This window comes from Martes martes (assembly GCF_963455335.1).
Source record: "Martes martes genome assembly, chromosome: 1".
In the NCBI taxonomy this organism is placed as follows: Eukaryota; Metazoa; Chordata; class Mammalia; order Carnivora; family Mustelidae; genus Martes; species Martes martes.
Genome location: NC_137888.1, coordinates 130913242 through 130935039, shown reverse-complemented (window position 1 = coordinate 130935039; position 21798 = coordinate 130913242). Strand labels below are relative to the sequence as shown.

Below are 21798 nucleotides of genomic sequence, written 5' to 3'. Positions count from 1 at the left end.
GGGCCTCACCCTTTCTGGCTTCTACAGTCTGGGAGGAAGGAGGCTGTGCTGACATGGGCTTCACCTCCCGCTGGGCAGGGCAGGGCCTCCTCACGCAGTTGGGCTCCCCACCACTGGGTCAGAGCCCAAACTCCCATTTGGTGATGGGTTTCCCAACAGGGCATTTTCTTGCAGTCACATCTGGCACCCAGATTTCCCCCTGCGCCCCACCCTTCCTGGCGGGAACAGTGCCTGTGGGCCAAGCAGGAAGCCCTCACAAAGGCTGGCACCGACCTCCCTTTGTCCATCTCCGTTCTGTCTGCACTGAGTTCTCAGCCTGTTCATGGTCTGGAACAGGGACCAGAAATGAGCCCCAAATAATCAGAAGTGGCAAACAGCAGTCCTGCGGATGCTTACTATTTTCAGTGCCTCAGAGAGCGTGAGAGACCCCCATCCCTGCTAGTTTCCAGATTTTTCTGTGCATTGGAATCCACTGGGGAGCCTTAAAAAAAATCCCGCGGCCCAGCTCAGACCCCCTCTGACTCTGCGAGCATGAGACCCAGGCACCCACTGGACAAGCAGTCCCTCTGCACAGCCACACTGAGAGCCAGTGGTTAGCTCCAGGCTTCTCAGATATGAGGAGCAAAGCAGCACCGGGAGACCTTGGTACAATGTCGATCGATTCAGCAGATCTTGGGTGGGACCCAAATTCTGCACCTCTCACAGGCTCCTGAGGGCTGCAGCGGCCGGCCGACCACTGAGACAGCTTTACCAGCTGGACTAGTTTTCCAGAGGGCCTGCGGGAACCACTGACCAAAGAGCGAGCTGCCCTGTTCTACCAGACAAGCTGGTGGGGGTCTGCCCCGGAGCTTTCCTTGCCTTTTGGGCTGCGATCATCACTTGCTGCTCATAGATGTCGAGGTTCTGGTTCATCAGCTCCAAGGCCTGCTTGCGGCTCATGAGAGCCAGGGGGTCGGGGGTCAAGATGGACCGGTGCTCATACACGGCGGCCATGTAGTGTTCAGCCTCGTGGTGACTGGCCATGCGTGGCTCCTCGGCGTGGACTCCCAGGGCAACCACGTAGCAGCCGCAGAGGAAAAGAGCAAGCTGGCGGCCGGCCCCAGACATAACGCAGACCGTAAATCTGGAACGTAAGGAGGCAAGGGAGAAACAGCTGAATAAAGAATCCTGCCAAGAATGTAACTTTTGCAGCTGTGATTTATTAGTCCCAGCAATTAAAGCTCCCGCCTGAAACTGCAGCTCAAAGATTTTTTCATGTGCCTAATAAAAGAGTATGTGTTTCTCTCCAAACACGTAGCAGGCGACATTTAACATGGCTCGCGTTGTGAATCTAGTTTTAGAACGTTTCCAAAACAGACCCAGCATTGGCCACGATTTTCTAACCTGGGGTTCAGCAAGACACGAGCACATCACTACTCACCTTCCTAGCCACACACTTAGGTTTTAGGCAAGAATGATGACTACGATTATTTTACAGAATTCGGGGGCCTATTCCACATCCCACCACCTGCCCTCTCTACACACAGGCAGGTCGACCCTCTACGCCAGCTCTGACTGTTGTGATCCTGGTAATACAACTCGACTTTCCTGGCCAGGAAGATCCCATGGATTAAAATTCTCCCTGCCTTCCTTTGGTCGGTACTGAATATAAAGGGTAAGTCCTTCTTAGCACAGGATTCTTTCTTTGGTGCAGAGAAGCTGCTGACTTCTACTTAAATGCCAGTACCTACTCTCCATTATAGGCAGGTAAAAAGAAGTCTCCCGACCAAAGCATTTTTTCCCCTCCTTCCTGAATTTGACAAGTATCAGTGTACATCATCATCTTCTCAACCTCTGTCTCTGCAATTCCAGAACTCTTGCTCCAAAGTGTATCCATTTGGAAGTAAAATCCTTTTGCAGCAGTAAAACGCCATATTCTAGAAAATAAACTAGAATTTTCTAGAAAATATTCTAGACTTTTCTAGAAAGTAAACTCAGCTTTGTAGGTGTTACCATAAGAGATTAGAAGTAAATTAGGTCACTGACGACAACACTTCTGTGTGCTCTTTTCCCAAGAACAGGAATTTTTATTTCTAATGGTCAGGTATTACACCGAATCGTCCAATTCCCCCTTGAAAAACAGCCTGGCCTCCCGGCTGAAGGCCCTCCCCCTACACACAGATTTACCAGGGACCTTGCCAAGACCGGGCCACTTGCTCTGTGGAGAGGTTCTGGGGCTGACCAAGTGCCCAGGAATCCAGATTAAACATCAAGATAACAGAGATGAATCAAGGAATCCTATCTCAGCTTTTTAAAAAGACAACGGACACCCTGTCCGAGTCTGACTCATAACTCCCGTGTTTTCATTTTAAAACCAAACTCTCCAGGCCGCAAATTTCCTCTTATTTTTCTCTTAAACGGTCCAGAAACAAAAATAGCCCCAAGTATTTTCAACAACGGAACAAGGACGAGGGATGCTCAGGCAGGATCCTTGCAAAAGCAAACACTTCTCAGGCTGAGCAGGGCTCATCCCGCCCGCCCCTCTCCCTTCTCCTGCTGTTACTCCTCGCCCCAGGGAGTAAGTACACCAAATACCAAACCCCGAGACTTGTTGCCATTCATCTGGGACACTGAACAATGTTTGAAGATTAGAACAAGGCGCCTTTGAGTAAGCAGTCATGAGTTTCTGAGTAAGAAACAAAAGTATAATTGATAAGCTCTCTTATCTGAATTTTGCCTCTGAAGATCAGCAAGGAGTAATTTTAACAGCCTCAAAATCTAGTTTCCATTCCCCCTGGCTCCATAATGATGATATTGGGGGGGGGGGTACTTTTATCTTCAAAGACACATTCCCTATATTTCTCAAGTATTAGGCAATGGCCTCAAGAAGAGGTAGGGAAACTGAGGCTGGGGGTGGGGAGAGTTGTACTAACCAGTGCCTGGTGGAGCCAGGTCAGGAGTTCCTGGAGGACAGAGTGTCCCCTGTTCTCAGCTAAGAGGGGTGTGTCACCAATTTACCTGAGGACAGAGGGTGTGTGTTTAAGTCTCGGGACTACCACACAGTAAAACCAGAAAACTGGGACGCCGGCAAGATAGCATTTTTCTTTCTGTTTCGAGAAAATAAAATTTAGATTATTTACAAAAGGTGCCTGGTAGGAGAGCTATACATGGCAACCATTTGTGTGTGAACGAAGGTGGGTCCATAATAAGAGGTTAGGAAGAGTCTACCAGGTGTTCACACTTGAAAGAGACGAGCTTAACGAGCTAGGAGAGAATGAGTAATTATGGTAAAAATAGCTACAACAGTTTGCCCTTCTTGAAGAGTGGGGAAACAGCAGTCATTTAAACCAAACTGGCAAACGCTGGCTTTCTCTCTTTATTTGGCACTAACAAATGTCTCAGGAAAAACCAAACAAGGTCCAAGGCAGACACTTAGAAGGGCAAACCAGGTAGGAGAGCGGGCACAGTTATAATGGGGCAGGACATCATCCAGATGTGGTTACCAGGGGCTGGCTCACAACGGAAAGCACAGGTGGGCTGGGGTGGGTGTAGGGGCTGCCTGGGAAGAAGAAAGTTCTGGAAGTCCTGGTGTTCTTGCAAACCCAGCAACAGATCTCTTTAGAGCTGGCCAGAACCTGGACCCTAAACAAAATGGTGAGTAGAGGTATATGCTAAGCCTGAAAAGGTAGATTCACACCCTCTTCCATGGGAGGGCGTTTGACAGGTAGGCTCAAACTGCAGCAAAGCCCGGTGCCAAGGCCCCCGTCTAGGTGACAGTGCATCTCTGTACCCTGCTTTGTCCACTCTGCTCACTGTAACCCTCTGAGAAGAGGGCGTGGGCCCACAAGGTGCCCCGAATCCCCCTGCCAGGAAAACAGCCGAGCCAGGAGGGTGCTCAGTTTATATATCCATGGGACACCCGACTGTGAGCCAGATGCACTTGGCGGTGTTGGGCACAGCCCTGAGCAAGCTAGGCCCTTTCCCAGCCAGCACTCCTCAGGATGGATGGGGAGACACACCACAATCAAATCAATCCCTAGGATGTCAGACAGCAGCAAGCGCAAAGGAGAAATAAAGGCAGGGAAGGGGCCAGGGAGGGCTTGGCCTGGGTGGGGGGCGATTTTAAACAGGAAGGTCACGAAAGGCCCCTGTGAGGTGAGGTCTGCCGAAGGTCAGAGAGGAGACCATGTGGATGCCTGGTCGGGGGTCGGGGTGAGGGGTGTTCTAGGCAGAGAGAACAGCTGGGTCAGAAGGCCCAGGTGGGAACTCGCTGAGTAGCTTCAGGAAACAGCAAGGAGATGGGGCGCCTGGGTGGCTCAGTTGGTTAAGCATGTGCCTTCAGCTCAGGTCATGATCCCAGGACCCTGGAATCAAGCCCTGCATCGGGCTTCTCTTTCTCCCTCTGCTGCTCCCCCTGCTTGTGTGCTCATGCTCGCTCTCTGTCAAATAAACAAATACAATCTTAAACAAAACAAAACACACAGCAAGGAGAGCAGTGGGCTTGGCCCAGGGGCAGAGGAAGGCAGCAAAAAATGAAGTCAGAGAGACACAATGCAGACCTCGCTCCCTGGGCTCTCACAGCCCCCTGCAGCTGCCCTGTCCTCTCCCATTCTCCTCTTGCTGGAGCAGCTCATGAGAGCCAGTTCAAGTGCAAGTCAATCACGACACTCCTGTGCTCCAAGTCTTCCAGTGACACCTTGCTTCACGCAGCGGAAAAGCCACAGACTTCACAGCGTGCCGACAGGCATGAGCCGGGAGGCAGGAACTCACTGATGGGGTGGGCAGAGATTTGCTGGAGCCTGCTTCTCATTTCCCCATGAAAAACATTCCTCCAACCCTAATCCTGGTCAGGAAGGTTCTTGGGATCGTGAGAAAAAGAAATCAACATCTAAAGTATATGGCAATCTATTTGGTGGAAATTTGGTAACATGTCAATCACTAGTTATTTTTATACATGTGAACTTGTAGTTCTACCCTGCTAAGTGATTCATCTCGATAATTAGCTGTATTTCCTTCCTCGCCATACTATTACAATAGTATCTTCTGCAATAAAATGAAAGGACTATTATTAAGGTGCTCTTAATAAGATAATTTCAGAGGCAGGCATACACATTTAGAAATTTATATATAGAACTACTGATCATTTTAATAAAAGATCTTGTCATTCTTGACTTGTCAGGGAGAATAACAGTCCCAGGACTGGGAAAGGAGGCAGGAAAAGTCAGCAAAGGAAACGGCATATCCTGTGGAACAAAGCCGGAGGGACCTGCCAAGTCCTTAAGGAACCAGCACGGTCTATGCTTCCATGTGTATCTGAGAGAATGCCTCCAAAGACACTGTGAGTTTCCAAATGGTTTAAAATTTATTCTCGTGACGGTCATGATATCCTTGTCTAGATCCTTTTACATAAGGGGAAATAATGTCCAACCTCCACCTAATTTACAGACTCTGAATTTAAAGAAGTCCCAAGAGACCTTTTATTTCCTAGAAAGCCTCTTGTTTTCTGATTCTTCCCTCTGATGCTGCTAGTCGTGAGCTCCTCTATGACTGGCCCCTGGAATAGGAAGCCCCACAGTGGTTTTAGCTTGGACAGTTTCATGCAAACCTATCCACCGACAAGACTTTTGATGTCTCCATTGGAAATGTCAAGTGTAAACACTTGTGAGTGGCAGGTGACGATGACGTCAACAGTCAAAGCTGAACTCAAAACAGCAAATAAATTACCCAGTCCTGTGAACTGACTTGCTAAGTTGTGATTTAGCTTTTTAAAAAATCTCACCTATTATCTTACAAAGAGAGAGTGACATACAGAAGTGTAACTCCGGACCAGACCTTTGATGAGGGCCTATTTGTGTCACGTTAACTAGTTTATCTTAGGATACCCAATGAGCACTCAAAGGATTGTTGACACTTGAACCTAACTATAAGTCATCTCTCTTTTTCCTCAGATGGGAAATTGCCTTCATAATTTAAGTCAAATAAAACTTCTTTCTGAAATGCCCAAGTGTTTAATGCAAGAAGGCGCTTTCTTTTTCATTTTCTTGGGTGAACAGAAAGGGTCCCAGTGGAGACCGAGTATACAGGTTCACCACTGCCACCGTGTGGACAAACAAGACCGTCAGCCTAGGTTGGATTGCTTGTCAGTAACAGAGCAAAGCGATTCCTAAGCAGTGAATGAACAGTGTTTTTCCTCCTTTCCTTCTCCTTTTCATTTATAACACTTCATCTACCTCTTCTACAGTGGAAAAACAGGAAAAAAAAACATTTTCCCCGATGTGGGCCTCATGAAAATTGTTTTTTATTTGCCATGCTTCCAGGACCTAGGGTATCTTCTATATTCACAAGTTCTAAATTTGTTGCAATTTCTTCTCTCACAGTGGTACCCTCCATAGGATGTGACTGGATGTGCAGAGTGACACAGCCCATCCACCCAGTGACAGGCAGCACAATGAAAAGGGAAATCTAGCCAAGTCAAGGGTTCTATAGGGACAACATTTTATATTGACGATTTTACATGTCACAGGCTAACATTTTAAAATCATTTTAATAGCCGTCATTTCAGTTTCTCATCCTGTTGCATAAAGCATGAAACCAAATGGTAAAATTCTAGTCTCGAGGTGAGGGAAAACTCCGGCACTAGTTAGTAGTGAATAGGGTAGAAACCAGGTCCCCTGGCTCCTGGTCCAGCTCCCCCCAGCACATACTGAAGAACTGGGGCCATTTATCAGTCAAACCTTCAAAGACCACTGGGAGACTCCAGTTTAACTGTGGCAGAAGGAGAGATTCACGGGGGCTCTCAAATGCTAGCGTGCCTTCGGAGTCACCCGGAAGGCTTGCCCGCATAGATCCCCGTGCCTGGGAGTTTTGATTCAGCCAGCATGGGACCAGGCCTGAGAATCTGCATTCCCTAAAAAGTTCCTAGCTGACTGATGATGCTGATGCTCAGGGCCTGGGGTCATGCTTGGAATGTCGCTGGCCTAGAAGTTAAAGGCACAGAGATCCTATATTCTGACTCCTATCTTTCCCTCACTGTCCAAGACAGGAGTCTGAACCAACACCTTTATTTCCTGGGTGCCTCCCCAATTGGGCAGACTTCCAAGTGTTTCCACCATACTTAGTGAAAATGGGCCGCAAAGTATTTAAATACTCAAACCATAGGAAAAAAAAACAACAAAACCTCCTGAAACAACTAGGTCCATGTCAGCTAAAGGATTCAATTCTTGTCTTTGGTCTTAACAGGAACATCACTGTAGAACCAGGTTGTGAATGGTTTTTCTTTGTTTAAATAAAATAAAACAAGAGCATAAAATAAAATAAAACAAGAGCAACACAGATATTTTGTTATATAAATAGAGAATCCATCTATACATTTAAATTATACATTTATAGATAAGAAAAATCGCCTGTTTGGCCAAAATGTATCGGTTTCCTTCTCAAAAACATATCTGAAACCCTTAGGGGTCGAAACTGAATCACTGAGGATGGAAGTCTTACACCGCGTTCCGGAGACTTGGACCAGGGAGCAAGGAAAGAGTCAGAGGAGGCTTCTTCTGCTGCCAGTCAGTCTTCAGAGAAAAGAATGACAGGGCCACTTGCAGCCACTCTGCTCTTCTGGAATATTTATAGCTTCCAGCGAGCCTTCACCATCTTCATCCTCCAAGAATGATCATCAGTTTCTCTGAAATGAGCCTCAATGACTGTCAGCATGGAATTGTTTTTCAAAGCCCTTGGGAAGTTTCTCTTCCATTTATTTGTTGGAAATTAGAGTCACTGGGAGAATCACCTTCTAGATAATGAAGACCTGAAGGCTGGACATCTAGGAGAAACACAGCCAGTGCATGGAAAACATGATGTCCCAAAAACACAGGTCAAATTTTCCAGGGAGATGTGCTCAGAAATGTGGGCAACGTAAAGGCTCTTTGTGATTACTAAGTGTCTGGACACAACATCTCTAAGGCTGGAGTGGGTGAGACATCACCACGAGTCCATCGCCCCTGTGCTCTCATGTGCCAGAGCTCTGGAGTGAAAAACCAGATCCCAGGACCAGCATGATGGTGCACATGCCCTGGATCCTGTGAAGAACAAGGGGGTGAGTACTACAGCCCAGGGACCCTGGTCCCTAGGGCAAAAGAACAATCCTTCATAAAATAGCCTGGAAACACTGAAAGTGAATGATAGCAGGAAATGTGAAAACAACAACATCAAAAGCGAAAGCAAAACACAGCACTAGAAAAAACATGCCAAAGTCTACTGAGTTTCTCCTGTGGAGAAGCCAGGAGGTATATGTTTGGGGGAGGCACAGTCAAGATCACCACCAGCGAAAAGTGGACAAATGGATCCAAATGCTATGGGTTCTGAGTATCTAGAGAGGCGACTCTTGACACAAGCATGGTGAGAATGTGTGTGTGAGACCCACGGCGTAGGCAGGTGGTCAGTGGTATTCAGTTACAGGGCAGTGCACTGGCGAGAATGACAGTGACCTTCCAGCCTATTCACTAATTTGGCTGTCTTCTCCACCCATGGTATGGTAGAGGTGTAGAGAAATGGTCAGCCTCTCCCCTTTCTCTCTCTTCCTGGAGGCACCAAAGGGGTTTATCTTCTTCTGCTTTGGTTAGATCGGTAATTACACGTGTGCCTCTGGCAAAGGTCCCAGCTCGGCCACAGCTGCATCCCGGTTACTAACACAAGTCCCGTGGGGCCTGATGCCCTCCAGATCCTCTGGAGGGCAGACCTCTGACTGTCCCTCCCATGTCCTCCAGGTTTACTTGGCATAAGGGTCCAAGTCCTCCAAGCTCAGGGCTTTCTGAGGCTGGTGGAAGTGTGGAATTAGATGAGAAGGTATCAGAATCTTCCATGATAGGCTGGGGCTACATTCCTCGGCACTAGGGGCAAAGCCGAGAACAGTCTAGCTCTTCTTTGGAAAGAGATTACTCCTAAACTCGAAAGGGATCAATATCCAGAGCCAGGATTCAACCCAAATTGATTTTGTTCAAAAGCCTACATTCTTTTTATGCTCCTGCACTCATAACAAGGGGAGGAAGCATTTGACTGAATAAGTGATATTGGGACGACTGAATTACAAGCAATTTTTTCTAAAGATTTTATTCATTTACTTTAGGCAGGGGAAGGGAGAAGCAGGTTCCCTCCTGAGCAAGGAGCCTGACATGGGAGTCAATCCCAGGACTCTGGGATCATGATCTGAGCCAAACGAAGATGCTTAACCGACTGAGCCACCCAGGCACCCTGAATTACAAGCAATTTGGAATTAAGTTTAAATATCTTAGGCCATATACCATAATAAACTCAAAATCAAGAGTTTACTATTGAATGATAGGAAAACTAGCATAAATTAGAATCTGCTATCAGATACTTGATTAAACCACTTTCTAAAATTTGAAGCAGGTAACATAATAGAAGAAACAGACTGACAGAAATTTACATGCAAAATATAAACATCAACACAACAGTTATAAACAGGCAATGAACAGGAACACATTTAAATGAGAAGAAAACAATCATCAACAAATACTTTGAAAGATTTTAAACTTATGTACAAAATAAACATTAACTGTACTATTCCAAGGTGTTAAATTTGAAAAAAGAATTGGGGTAAACTAGTAAAGTAATAATGAATTTTTTACTGGGGGATAAAAGTTTGACAATTCCTCTTATGAATCACTTCTCTGTAATTCTTCTCTGTAATTCCTCTTACGAATCACTTCTCTATAAAGTCTACTTCTGGGACTTTATCTTAGGAGTCATTTGAAAAACAAGTTAGTTGAAATGACAGCGTACCATGGAAGTAAAGAATACAGGCTTTAGGGGTTTCAACATATCCAAGTTCAAATCCTGGCTCTGATTTACTCATTTCATAACCTTGAGTAGATTATTTGTGATAAGCTTCTGTTTCTTCATCTCTAAATTGAAAATGAAAATATATGATGTAAAGTACTTAGTGTTCAATAAATGGATGCCAGCTAAAAGCAAAGAATGACTCACAACAGGTGAAAGTTGGAAACAAACAGTATTCAATATGAATGAAGTTATGAAAATTAATGTATATATACCAGGTGGAACATTAAGCAAACATTGAAAAGACAGTAATGAAGACTCTGATGATGGACAATATCTAAGACATGCTAAATAAACATATAATGAAAACATTTCTATATTTACAATGAGAATAGCTAATAAAATATGTACACAGGTGAACAAAGACTGGAAAAGAATGTGAATTAACAAAAACACAGAAGGTCACATAATGGGGATTTAAAATGTTTTCCTCAATGTTACCCTATTTTTGCCAATAAATGAAAAACATAAGGGAAAAAAAAAAAACAGCCGAGACTTCTGGCATCTAGTCTGGTGTACAAGGAGCCTAGCAGGAGCCATCCTATTGTTAATGAGCCAAAACCTGAACGATCCAAAAACCAACAAGTCTTCTTAATGATTTCAGAGAAATGAGGTCAAAATTAGAGAGACAGACAGGTGGATGCAGAGAATCCCCACTTACTGGAACAGCGACCTCCGTGGGAACAAGGACTAGCACATGAAAACTTAAACTGTAACTGATGGGCCCCTGGGTGGCTCAGTCTGTTAAGCGTCTGCCTTTGGCTCAGGTCATGATCCCAGGGTCCAGGGATCCAGCCCCACATTGGGCTCCCTGCTCAGAAGGGAGCCTGCTTCTCCCTCTGCTCCTTCCCCTGCTTGTTCTTTCTCTCTCTCTCAAATAAATAAAATCTTTAAAAAAAAAAAAAAAGACAAAACAAAAAAAAACTGTAACAAACAAACTTTGGAGGCTCAGGCAGAATCAATGGGAGAACTACACATGGCAGGAGAGCCAGGCTTTTGCAAGCTTTAGCTCCAGGAGCTCTGCTAGGTTCTCACAGCGAGCACTGGGAAGAAATCTCCTGTTTCTGGCAGGGAGAAGGGGAAAGCAGCCAGGGCATTCTGTTCTTCGGGCCACCTGCCCTCAAGAGAAATGGTTTCATCAGAGCTAACCGCTTAAGCCTGTATCAGAACCTGACTAACCTAGAGGAAGGGCAGATACCCACCTCTGGCCTCCTCTCACCATCCTGCGACCTCATGAAATTCACAGTCCGGAGCCACAGGCTCTCTACCAGACTGCTGCAGCTCCAGTAGCCAAGTCCACTAGGCTGCGCGCCAGAGGAAGAACTAAGAGGGTATCTGCCAGTGCAGTCAGTTTTCCCCAGAGCCCTGCCCAATGACTTCATTTAAACTGCTCTGGCCCCCAAGGGACAAGTAAGGCTGGCCAGAATGTTGTATTCCTGGGTGCCTGGGTGGCTCATTTGGGTAAGCATCTGCCTTCAGCTCAGGTCATGATCCCAGGGTCCTGGGATCGAGCCCCACATTGGGCTCCCTGCTCCGTGAGGGTCTGCTTCTCTCTCTCCTACTGCCTGCCCCTCCCTCTGCGTGTGCCACACCCCACCCCCATCAAATAAATAAATAAAATCTTAAAAAAAAATTTGCCTAACTTTAAAAAAATTTAAAAAAAATAAATATGTTCAAATCCTAATCCCCGGAAACTGTGCAAATGTTTGGTTACAGGGCAAAGGGTTATTAAAGTTGCTAAAGAGCTGACTGTAGGGCACTTGGGTGGCTCAGTTGTTTAAGCCACTGCCTTCGGCTCAGGTCATGATTCCGGACTCCTGGGATCTAGTCCAGCATCGGGCTCCCAGCTCTACGGGAAGTCTGCTTCTCCCTCTGACCTTCTCCCCTCTCATGCTCTCTCTCTCTCTCTCTCTCTCAAATAAATAAATAAAATCTAAAAAAAAAAAAAAAGCTGACTGTAAAATGGGGAGATTATCCTGGTTTACGTGGGTAGGTTCAATGGAATCACCAGTGTCTTTATGAGTGAAAGAAGTATAAGAAGGAGAACCAGAGGGACTGTAGCATGGGAAGGTTTTGCTATTGCTCACCTTGAAAATGGAGCCAAGAATGTAGGAAGCCTCAAGAAGTGAGAAGTAACAAGACATGGATTCTCTCTTAAAGCCTCCAGAAAACCCATTTCAGACTTCTGAACTATAGAACTGTAAGATAATAAACCACTTTGTTGTTTAAAGCCACTAAGTTTGTGGTAATCAGTTATAGCAGCATAGGACACTGATAACAACAGACAAGATCGTTTAAAAAGCACAAAGTTGGGGTGCCTGGGTGGCTCAGTGGGTTAAGCCTCTGCCTTCGGCTCGGGTCATGATCCCAGGGTCCTGGGATCGAGCCCCGCATCAGGCTCTCTGCTCAGCAGGGAGCCTGCTTCCCCCTCTCTCTCTGCCTGCCTCTCTGCCAACTTGTGATCTCTCTCTCTCTCTCTGTCAAATTAAAAAAAAAAAAAAAAAGCACAAAGTTGAAGGACATTCCTACCAACATAAGACTTATTCTAAAAAATATAGAAATTAAGATAGTGTAGGATTGGTGCTGGGATATAAAAACAGTGGATTCCAGAGAGAAACCGCTGAGCAGGGAGCCTGATGCCGAACTCCATCCCAGAACCCTGGGATCATGACCTGAGCCAAAGGCAGACACTTAACCAACTGAGCCACCCAGGTGTCCCTCCCAGACACCTTTGTAATAATGTCTTTTGTAAGCTGGGGCTGAGGACATGTGTATGTATCAATCCCTGTTTCTATTCATGTGTCTGAAAGATGTCACAAATGTTAAATATAAACATATTTTAAAGTAAATGAAACAATAAATCACAGGTTAAGTGCCAAAGAACTCGAAGGTTATGATACAGAAAGAAGTTTAAGAGCTTAAGCTCTTCATCAGGAAGCTATCCCTCATCTGGGTTACACCCCAGCGGTTCAACTCCGAACCCTGCGAATCAGTCCGAGATTCTGCCCTAGAGGGGATTCTCTGTTTTGCTGACACAGCAAACAGATTAAAAAACACAAAACAATAAGGTACAAAGGCGATGCAATGAAGGCTAATGGCCAAACAGAAGAAACATGAAAACAGAAATGTTTAACCGCGGGTACCATGTTTCCTAAGTGAGAGCTGCTGCCCCCCAACTCCATCCCATGGGCCACCCCAAGTGTGGAGTTCTAGCATATGGAGAAATACGAGAGTACGTTTCAAGGCCATTTCTGATAAATCTCTCATGTTGTCATAGCATGACGTACAGTTGTCACCATTTCTGGTGCACTTTACACAAAGTAAACATGTTTATTAGTGATTTAATGATTGTTGATGCCAAACTACCCTAAATTTAAATTTAAAAAAACCAAAACCCCACTACCAAACACACAATGGATGAAGATAAAGCTAAAAGAGGGAAATAATGTTTCTTCAGTTTCTGCCCCAGGGCGCTTCTGGATCCAGTCTGGGTCTATCTCACCACTCAAATGTGGAGCAAAGGTGCTTGGCTGTCCAAGCCAAGGGCAGACCCCAAATTTTCTCTAGATCACAGGGCAAATGGGAAAAACACCCAGCGCCCGTCCCCTGCTAAGGGGCCTTCGGTCTGACCCTGACATCTCAATGAAAAAAATGTTTTCTGTGGTTTTGCTTCAAGCCTATTTCTGAGCACTAGTAATTTGCAGTCCATAAATTTAATTAGAAGCAAAAAATAATCAATCTCACCTATTTGCCTCAAAGAACAATTTTATTAAATATTTTATTTTCTGTTGTTTATGTTAATGTATTGCTTACAGCACATTTCCTGTTGTTCAGTTTTTCATGTTGGTTTTAAAAACAGATTTTTTTTTTCAGATTTTATTTATTTATTTGACAGACAGAGATCACAAGTAGGCAGAGAGGCAGGCAGAGAGGAGGAAGCAGGTTCCCTGCCGAGCAGAGAGCCCGATGCGGGGCTCAATCCCAGGACCCTAAGATCATGACCTGAGCCAAAGGCAGAGGCTTTAACCCACTGAGCCACCCAGGTGCCCCCCAAAACAGATTTTTTTAAAAGTAGAACTCTACATAGATTTGCCTTTTTTGTTATTGTCGCTTGCTTTTTGTTGGTATTTGAGATATTTGGTTTCAGTTTTCTCTTCTTTTATTTCAGCCACTTTTCTTTTCAGCCATTCTATAATGTATCACACATAACCTTAATTCATTTCTTCATTTGATAACCAAACACTTGCCATCTTGATAAAATAAGTTTGTGAGATAATTTCTCACAGGTGCAGGTGGTGTTATGTGCTTTAATAACCACAAGGATGTTTAGTGTCCTTGTTAGTTTACTGAAATTAAAACATACTGCCATAATTTGGGGGCCTCAGGAGGCCTTCTACAACCTTTAGAAGCTGATAAGAACAAGGCAAGAGAAATGCAGTTTAAATTAAATCTCCTTGCAGCCGACAGCCCACTGGGAGACCCTTGAGACATGCACAGTAATGGCTCTCCTCAAGGAACTTATGGCTGCCTTAATGCCTTCATGTTTATATTTTATTAAAGACTAAAAATAACCTTATCTTAACAGCAGCTAGCCCCCACGCCCCAAGGTCCTAAAAGCCTTGCTTCAAAATTCCTTAGGAACTTTATCTCTATCCTCGCTCCCTCCACAAACTTAGAGGTATATAATCAGTCACTCCTCACAATCCTGGGGCAGTTCTTTCTGCCCACGGATCCTATCCCAGTGCTATAATAAAATTACTCTTTTGCACCAGAAACATCTCAAGAATTCTTAGCCATTCGCTCTTGAACCCAAAATTCTTCCAAATGTCATCATTTTGGCAGCCCATGTGGGGCTCGAGTCTTTTCATCTGGACTCTGAGCCTCACTGCAAATTTGAAGGGTAATTCCTCTTCTCTTCCCTTTACTTTCATTTCAGGGGCTTCTCAAGGGGCCTGCTGGCTCTTAGTCAAACACTTTCATGTGGATTGCTCAGGCTGTAATCCTCCAGCCCGTGGCTACTCTACAGGGAGGGAAAAGCCTGCCTTTTGGCTAGAAATTAGTACATTGGCTGGAATAGTAATAACACCCAGAAACTTGATGCCCTCTCTTTATTCCTGTCCTTTTGTTTGTTTCTTTTTCTTTATTCCTGTCCTTAGGCTTGGGACTGCCTCCTAAGTCACTAGGACGCCTGCCAATCTTAAGAGTCCCCTGTTAGGTTTCCTTCTCATCAGTCTAATATGATCCCCTTCACACCTCTGGTCTAGCCGCTTCAGGCCACAATAATTCTACTTAGAGCTGACAGAAACCAGTACCCAATTAAATTAAAGCCCAACTGGGGACCATTTCCTAGGGAAGTCGGTTATAAGGACTATATGTGCTGGAATGTTGCTTAGATCACAGTGGATTTCTATCTTTACTGTTTTTCTTCAACATCCTCTATTGACTACTTAAGTTACTAAATGGAGTAATTTCCCCTTGTAAAACTTTTCTGGTGTTCTCTATGGGTTAGAAATGGCAGGTTCTTCGCTGCATGGCAGGACACTGTATTTTGGTCCATTCACCGGCATCCCTTTGTAGTGTAGAATGCAATGGGGAAGAGAGAGGACATGGGCAATCCTTCCTATGGGGCCTTTACTTTATAGCAGGGATGGTGCTCAATAGTGATTTTGTTGGAGGGATGCCTCCAGTCACTTGGATATCCAAAACTCCCAACATATCCTGCGTGGGACACCACCCAGGAGTAAGGAGAGATTTTTGATAAGGGACCTTCTCTAGGCTTCTTCGGTTCCCAAGGACTTTCCCATGGCATGCCTTTTAACCCACTGGAGACAATTTGGATTGTGAAATTTAAGAAAGAACTGATTTTCTTTTGTAACACTGCATGGCCTCAATAGGATCTACCAGATCTCTTCTGCTAGGAAACAGGGACAATGAACTGAGGTACCCTATGTTCAGGCTTGAATGGCCCTAAATCAGAACCCAATCTAAGGACCTCTTACAGAATGTGTCTGGCCACTAACCAGGCTGATAAGCTCCTTCCTGATTGTCTAAACAACCAAGGTTGTTAGAGGAAACACAGCGCATCTCTAATGAAGGGGATGCTGACCCCCTCTCCCTGTTCTCCCAACAGACTCAGGTTAGTTGTACACTTTGATGACTGGCTCCCCTGTTTAGAGAGCCTATTATCATTATGTTAGCCTTTTCTTTAAAAATAATTAGACTCATTCCTTCTCTGACCTCCTTCCATGAACGAATAAAGAAAAGCAAACAAAAAATTCCAATAAAACATCCGACAAATAAAATTCCATGTCTACTACCAATGAAAGTAATAAAGAATGTGGTTAATGCTTACAAAGTCTGCATGGAAGGGCCTTGGATAAATCACAGAAGAATCCTATAATCACAGTTGGATTGCAAGGAGTTGCTCCCAGCGCCTGTGAATCCTGGGGAGGAGGACCGTCATCACTTCTGCTCAATCATCTGACCAAGTGAACAGTGGAACGTTGCACCCTGAACCAAAGATATAAAGGTGAAAACAAGTTTAAACAGTCTCGTTGACTTTTCCCTTTGCTAAAGGACAAAATCCAGTCCATTGAGAATGTATCCTTTTTGCAAAACCAGTTAATGTGAATTCAGGGGATTTGTTCCAATTTATAGCATAGTTTTCACCACACTTTATAGGGAGTGCTTTTGTTTGTGATTCTCCTGACGCAGAAGTAGACACAAGGTCCATTGGCAGTCTGTGTTGCCAATGTCAAACTAGCCTTGAACCTGTTAGTCCAGACTAATCAACAGTATTACTCTGGTAACAGGCAATCACACAGTTAATTGTTAACTGATGCCTCTAGCATGAGTACAGAGCTAGTGGTTCCAAGATGGACTACAAATTAAAATAATGAAAATGTAGGTGCCTAACTTGTTCTAACACACCGATTTAGAAAATATGGTGTAGGGCCCAAGTAATTGTATTTTTAAAAAGTTTTCCAAGTGATTCTGATGCAAGGGGAGTAGAGACTGTCACATAGGTACTAATATGAATAATACCCATGCCCATGCTTCTCAAACGGAGACAGGAGATGAATAATAGAACTACTCGAAGCCACACAAAGAACATTTTGTGTATTTCTGGAATGGAAATTTCACTTGACAGGTAGTTTAAAATGTCGTTTTTATTTTGGGTGGTGATTACATAGGTATATACAATTGTTAAAACTTATTTAACATTTAAGATCTGTACATTTAATTGCATGTTTATTTTACCTTATAAAAAGATAATATTTATATTAAAATATGGACATACTTTGGAGTAGAACGCAAGATTTGCATTTATGTTTTAGAGGAACTCTGAGCCATTGAAGAAATCTCCGTATTTGATGGGCTGGTTACCTTACATAGGCTAGTCCCTGAATCCAGAGAGGACCCGATTATACTCTCTTCTGTTTAAGGTGGGAGGTTAGGGCTTGAAATGTTGAAAGGAAGACCTCTTGGAAAATGCCCAGGACTGTGGTTTCAAAATCTCTGGATTTAGAAATCCTTTCACTTCCAACGCTTTTCATCCATTTCTCTACCCATGACCCACTACCCCCCTCCTCTTTACCTTCCACATATTACTTGTCTTCTTGCTTTAAAACACTCAAAATCCTCAAAAATTTCAAGTTACTCTTTGTTATGGAGATGGTTTAATGACTTGGAGGCCACATCCACAGAAATCACACATTGCAAGCATCTTTCTCCACTCAAAAATGAGTGTGGGTTTTTTTTTTTTTTTAATTTTATTTTTGAGCCACCTCAGGGCCCCTCAAAAATGCGTTTTAAAAGGTTATCAGCTACAGGGGCTGGTCGACAGGAATTGAATCTAAGAATTATGAAAACCCACATTTCCTGATTTTGGAAAAGACAAGAACAGAGGGAGAGTGGAGAGGAAGAGTGAGTGAATAACAAGAGTTTAAGAAAACAATGGTCAAAGGTAACTAGGTTAGGTGCGCCTGGGTGGCTCAGTCAGTTATACATCCAACTCTTGTTACGGGGTTGTAAGCTCAAGTCCAGGTGAAGTAACTAGGTTCAAACGTTCCTCTTTGTCTCCTGTAGCCCAAGAGTACAAGTTTGGGATTCTGAGAAATGGTGTAAGCAGTTTCTGTCTCTTGCTTATGAATTAGGTGTCATCTATGATATCGGGGTAGAGTACATACGCATCCGGTTATGGATTTAATTAAAGTGTGTTAGTTAATTCCTATGTTTCACGAACTGCATAGTTGTTACAAAAGCATGTACAAACAAAAAAAGCATATAGCAAACGTCTAGCGGAACCCCAAGAGGACCCAAAGGCAACTTTGCACCACGCTAGCCTCCACCCACTGCACCCGTGTCCCAGCAGCCTTTGCGAAGCCAGCCCTCAACCCCTAGAGCGTGGGGGCGAACAGGGGGCGGCGCGGCCACGCCCCGCTCCGCGCGTGCTCCTAGTCCTCCTGCTGCCCCACTATGCGCATGCGCCACTCGCCTTCGCAAGTCCTCCGAGGGCTCCGGACGGTAATCGGACCCGGGCCAGAGGCCTCCGAGGTTTGGCGCCTCACTTGCCTGGCACTGGCCGCAGACTCCTGCTGGTCCCGCCTCCTTCTGACGCTCTGACCCGGCGACTGGAGGAGCTGGGAAAAGGACACGGCTCTGATTGGAGAAGAAGTGTATTTACAGACTCCTCACCGGGCAGGCCAACTACCCTAAGCCCCGCCTTTTCCTCCCCGCTATTTAAAGCGGTTGGGCGCCTTCCTCCTGTCAGTCAGAGGACGAGGGTCCTACAATTGGCGCGCCGCTGCGTCTTGACTCTGTTTTGACTGGTCACTGCGCGTGTGCGTGCGTGTTGACTGCAAGAGTACCTCGAACTTTTAGGTGGACGATGTGGGAAAGTAACTTCGCCGAGGGTAGCGACAAAAGCGAGAAGCAGGTTTCTGGTGCTGAAGTCATCGCCCAGGCCTTAAAAACCCAAGTATGGTGATTCTCCGGCAGGGACCGGAGACGTCCCGCTGACTTGGAGAGCACTGGGGTGGGACGGGTGGCGGGGGTGGTTTGCCTTGAGGCTTTCCCTTTAGCGCCGCGGGAGGGAACGGTGTGGCGGGGGTCCGGGCATTTATTCCCCTGTTCTTGGCCCCCAGGATGTGGCGTACATGTTTGGCATCGTGGGCATCCCCGTGACCGAAATTGCCGTTGCGGCGCAGAAGCTGGGTATCAGATATGTCGGGATGAGGAATGAACAAGCCGTAAGTATGGACGCCGGGAGCCAAAAGCATTATTGGGAATGACTGATAGTAATGGCAAATATTCATTGCAGACACACAGTCCTCACCACTGTGAGTACTTCACACATGCCAATTAAACGACAATCTTACGAAGCAAGAACGGTGGTTAATCCTAATTGACAGATGAGAAAAGTGAGACACAGAGAGGTTAAGTAATTTGCCCGAGGGGACAGTTGGTAGCGGCAGAGCCAGGATTTCAACCCACTTGTTCTGGGTCTGGAGCCCATGCTCTTGACACTACACTGGGTTGAATTCTGCCACGTCTAGAGGGTCAGGATCGGAAGGAACAGTTTCCCGGTTTGAATCCAGGCCTTCTGTTCTCGCATAACTACCTGTTACTGTGTGTCTGTTTCTGTGTATTATTTGGTGTGGTCTGACTTCCCTAGTTGGCTGTGAGCGCCAAAAAAGGAGGGATATTATTTCTTGATACATCTATATTCTCGCTGCCAAGAACATGATAGGTGCTCAGGCACTTCCTACCAGATGAATGGGTGAAGGCCAGGTCTCCTATTATATAATAGATGGCCCTGCAGGGTGACAGTATCCCAAATGGTAAAGCTGTGATTAGAACTTGAATCATTACCTTTTCTCTCCAGACTGGCTCTTCCCTCTGTATTCATGATTTGAGTCAGTGGTGCTGTGATTTCACCTAGTCAGTCAAGCAAGCCCAAACCTAGAGAGGTATATTAAAGGAATCAGGTTTAGTCTTGGTCTTTAAGTTGAACACAATCTGGGAAGGTGAGTGCAAAACACACAAAACAAATTTATCTAGTATAATAACTTAAAATAGATGTGTGTATAAGGAACAGTGTGTATACAGGGTGACTTTTTCTTTCTGAGTGGGACAGAGAAGATTATCCATAAAGACAATGTTCATGCTGTTCCATCAAAATAGCTTAAAGGCACAGTGGGCTGTGAGCCTGACTAGATAGCCTGAGGGTAGGTTGTAGTAAGTCCAAGGCTGGAAAAGGAATGTGGGCTTTCTTATTCAGCATTGATTGAGACTGCAAAGGGTTTTCTAAGCAGGTGGGAGACATAATTAGATTTGTGCTTTAGAAATCATGGTAGTACAGAGTATGGATCGGTAGGACTGGTTGAAGTTTTATTTAAGTCCCTATAAGCTTACTGGAGGGCCTCTGTAGGTCCCAGGGGCTTTATTGGGCATATGGATATGGAGATGAATGATATACTGTCCCTGTCCTTGAGGAGCTTATAACCTAGCTGTGAAGATAGACATAAGCTGACAATTTTATTATAATGTGATAAGTGCTGTGATAGAGGTATATTCAGGGTACTGTGGAAGCCCAGAAAAGGATACTCAGCCTAAAACTTCACAGGTTTCCTAGAGATGATCCCTGGGCTGTCCCAAAGGATGAGTGGGCATTAACCAGCTAGGAAGGAGAGGACAGGCTCTTCTGGAGATGATTCTTAGGTTTGGGCTTGCTTAACTGGCTGAGTGGCTCACAGAGCTACTGACTCAAAATTGGGAATATAGGGGTGCCTGTGTGGCTCAGTGGGTTAAGCCTCTGCCTTCGGCTCGGGTTGTGATCTCAGGGTCCTGGGATCGAGCCCCACATCAGGCTCTCTGCTCAGCAGGGAGCCTGCTTCCTCCTCTCTGTCTCTGCCTGCCTCTCTGCATACTTGTGGTCTGTATCTGTCAAATAAATTAAAAAAAAAAGATTGGGAATACAGATGGAAGAGCCAGTTTGGAGGGAAAGGATAATGAATCCCAATCTGGATATGAGTTTGAGATGCCTGTAGTACATTCCCAGTAGTACACAGTCCCCTCAGTCAACCTGACACTCGGCAGTAGTCAGATGACTTAACTAGTGCCTGAATTAGGGAAATGCCAGGGTAATGAAGAGAGAATGTGAGGACAGATTCAGAAGCCATGCGGGAGGCAAAAGAGGACTTGGCATCCAGTTACATGTTGTACTAAAGAGAAAAGTGTAAGTGTGATTTGATTGTCTTTCATCAGATCCGTAGAGTAATCAAGACATATACTGGGGTTTCCAGAAAGTAGGTACACTGTTAGTTCTCACTGTTTCATTTCTAATTGTGTACAGGCAATATTTGGAATGTTTTACGTGTATTAATTGATTTCATCCTCCCAGCAATGCTATCACTTATGTTCATTTTGTAGGTAAGGAAGCCATGGTCCAGAGTAATTTGCCAAAATAACACAGCAGAAAATGGGAGAGCAGGATTTGAATCAAAACAATTTAGTTCTGGAAGTCTGCTCTTTTAAGAACTGCACACAGTATTCTGCTTGTGAGTGGAGGTAACTTCGTAGAGAAATACATGTTTGTTTTCATTTTATTTATTTGAGAGAGAGAGTTTGCGTGATAGAGCACACAAGCACACAAGCACATGAGCTGGGGTTGAGGGGTGGGCAGAGGGAATGAGAGAGGCAGGCTCCCCACTGAGCAGGGAGCCCAACGACATGGGGCTCCATCCCAGGACCCCAGGATCATGATCTGAGCTGAAGGCAGATGGTTAACTGACTGAACCACCCAGGTACCCCAGGAAATACATGTTTTATGATCTATAAGAGGAGTTCCTTTTCAACTTTTGACATTTGCAGCAAAAGAATATAATTTTTGTTTTATGTTGTTTTGTATTTTGCATTCTGAAGCAACATTTCTTACCCCACTTTAATAAATGGACAGTGCTCCAT

At 45.0% G+C, this 21798-nt stretch overlaps 2 protein-coding genes across 6 annotated transcripts in view; one reads left to right on the top strand and one right to left on the bottom strand.

Annotated features, from left to right (window-relative positions):
* BTD (biotinidase) overlaps positions 1–18449 on the bottom strand; it is a 31526-nt gene extending 13077 nt beyond the window's left edge. The window contains exons 1-3 of the mRNA XM_080814673.1: positions 18329–18449; positions 16184–16341; positions 859–1123 (exon numbers count right to left, since the gene is read on the bottom strand). Coding sequence (XP_080670799.1) covers positions 859–1123; positions 16184–16194 — 276 coding nt within the window. The 5' untranslated portion in view covers positions 16195–16341; positions 18329–18449. The remainder of the gene's footprint in view (positions 1–858; positions 1124–16183; positions 16342–18328) is intronic.
* Positions 18450–18601: 152 nt separating this feature from the next.
* The window catches only part of HACL1 (2-hydroxyacyl-CoA lyase 1), a 38313-nt gene continuing 35116 nt past the window's right edge, over positions 18602–21798 (top strand). Inside the window, exons 1-2 of one of the 5 annotated variants that reach the window (XM_080814612.1) lie at positions 18602–18811; positions 18978–19082. Coding sequence is in view for 3 of the 5 variants with exons in the window: in XM_080814608.1 (XP_080670734.1) it covers positions 18722–18811; positions 18978–19082 (195 nt within the window). In the remaining 2 variants the exon portion in view is untranslated. Of the gene's footprint in view, positions 18812–18977; positions 19083–21298; positions 21403–21798 lie in introns of those variants that run through there. The other 4 variants (XM_080814608.1, XM_080814611.1, XM_080814610.1 and 1 more) reach the window with 4 other exon arrangements.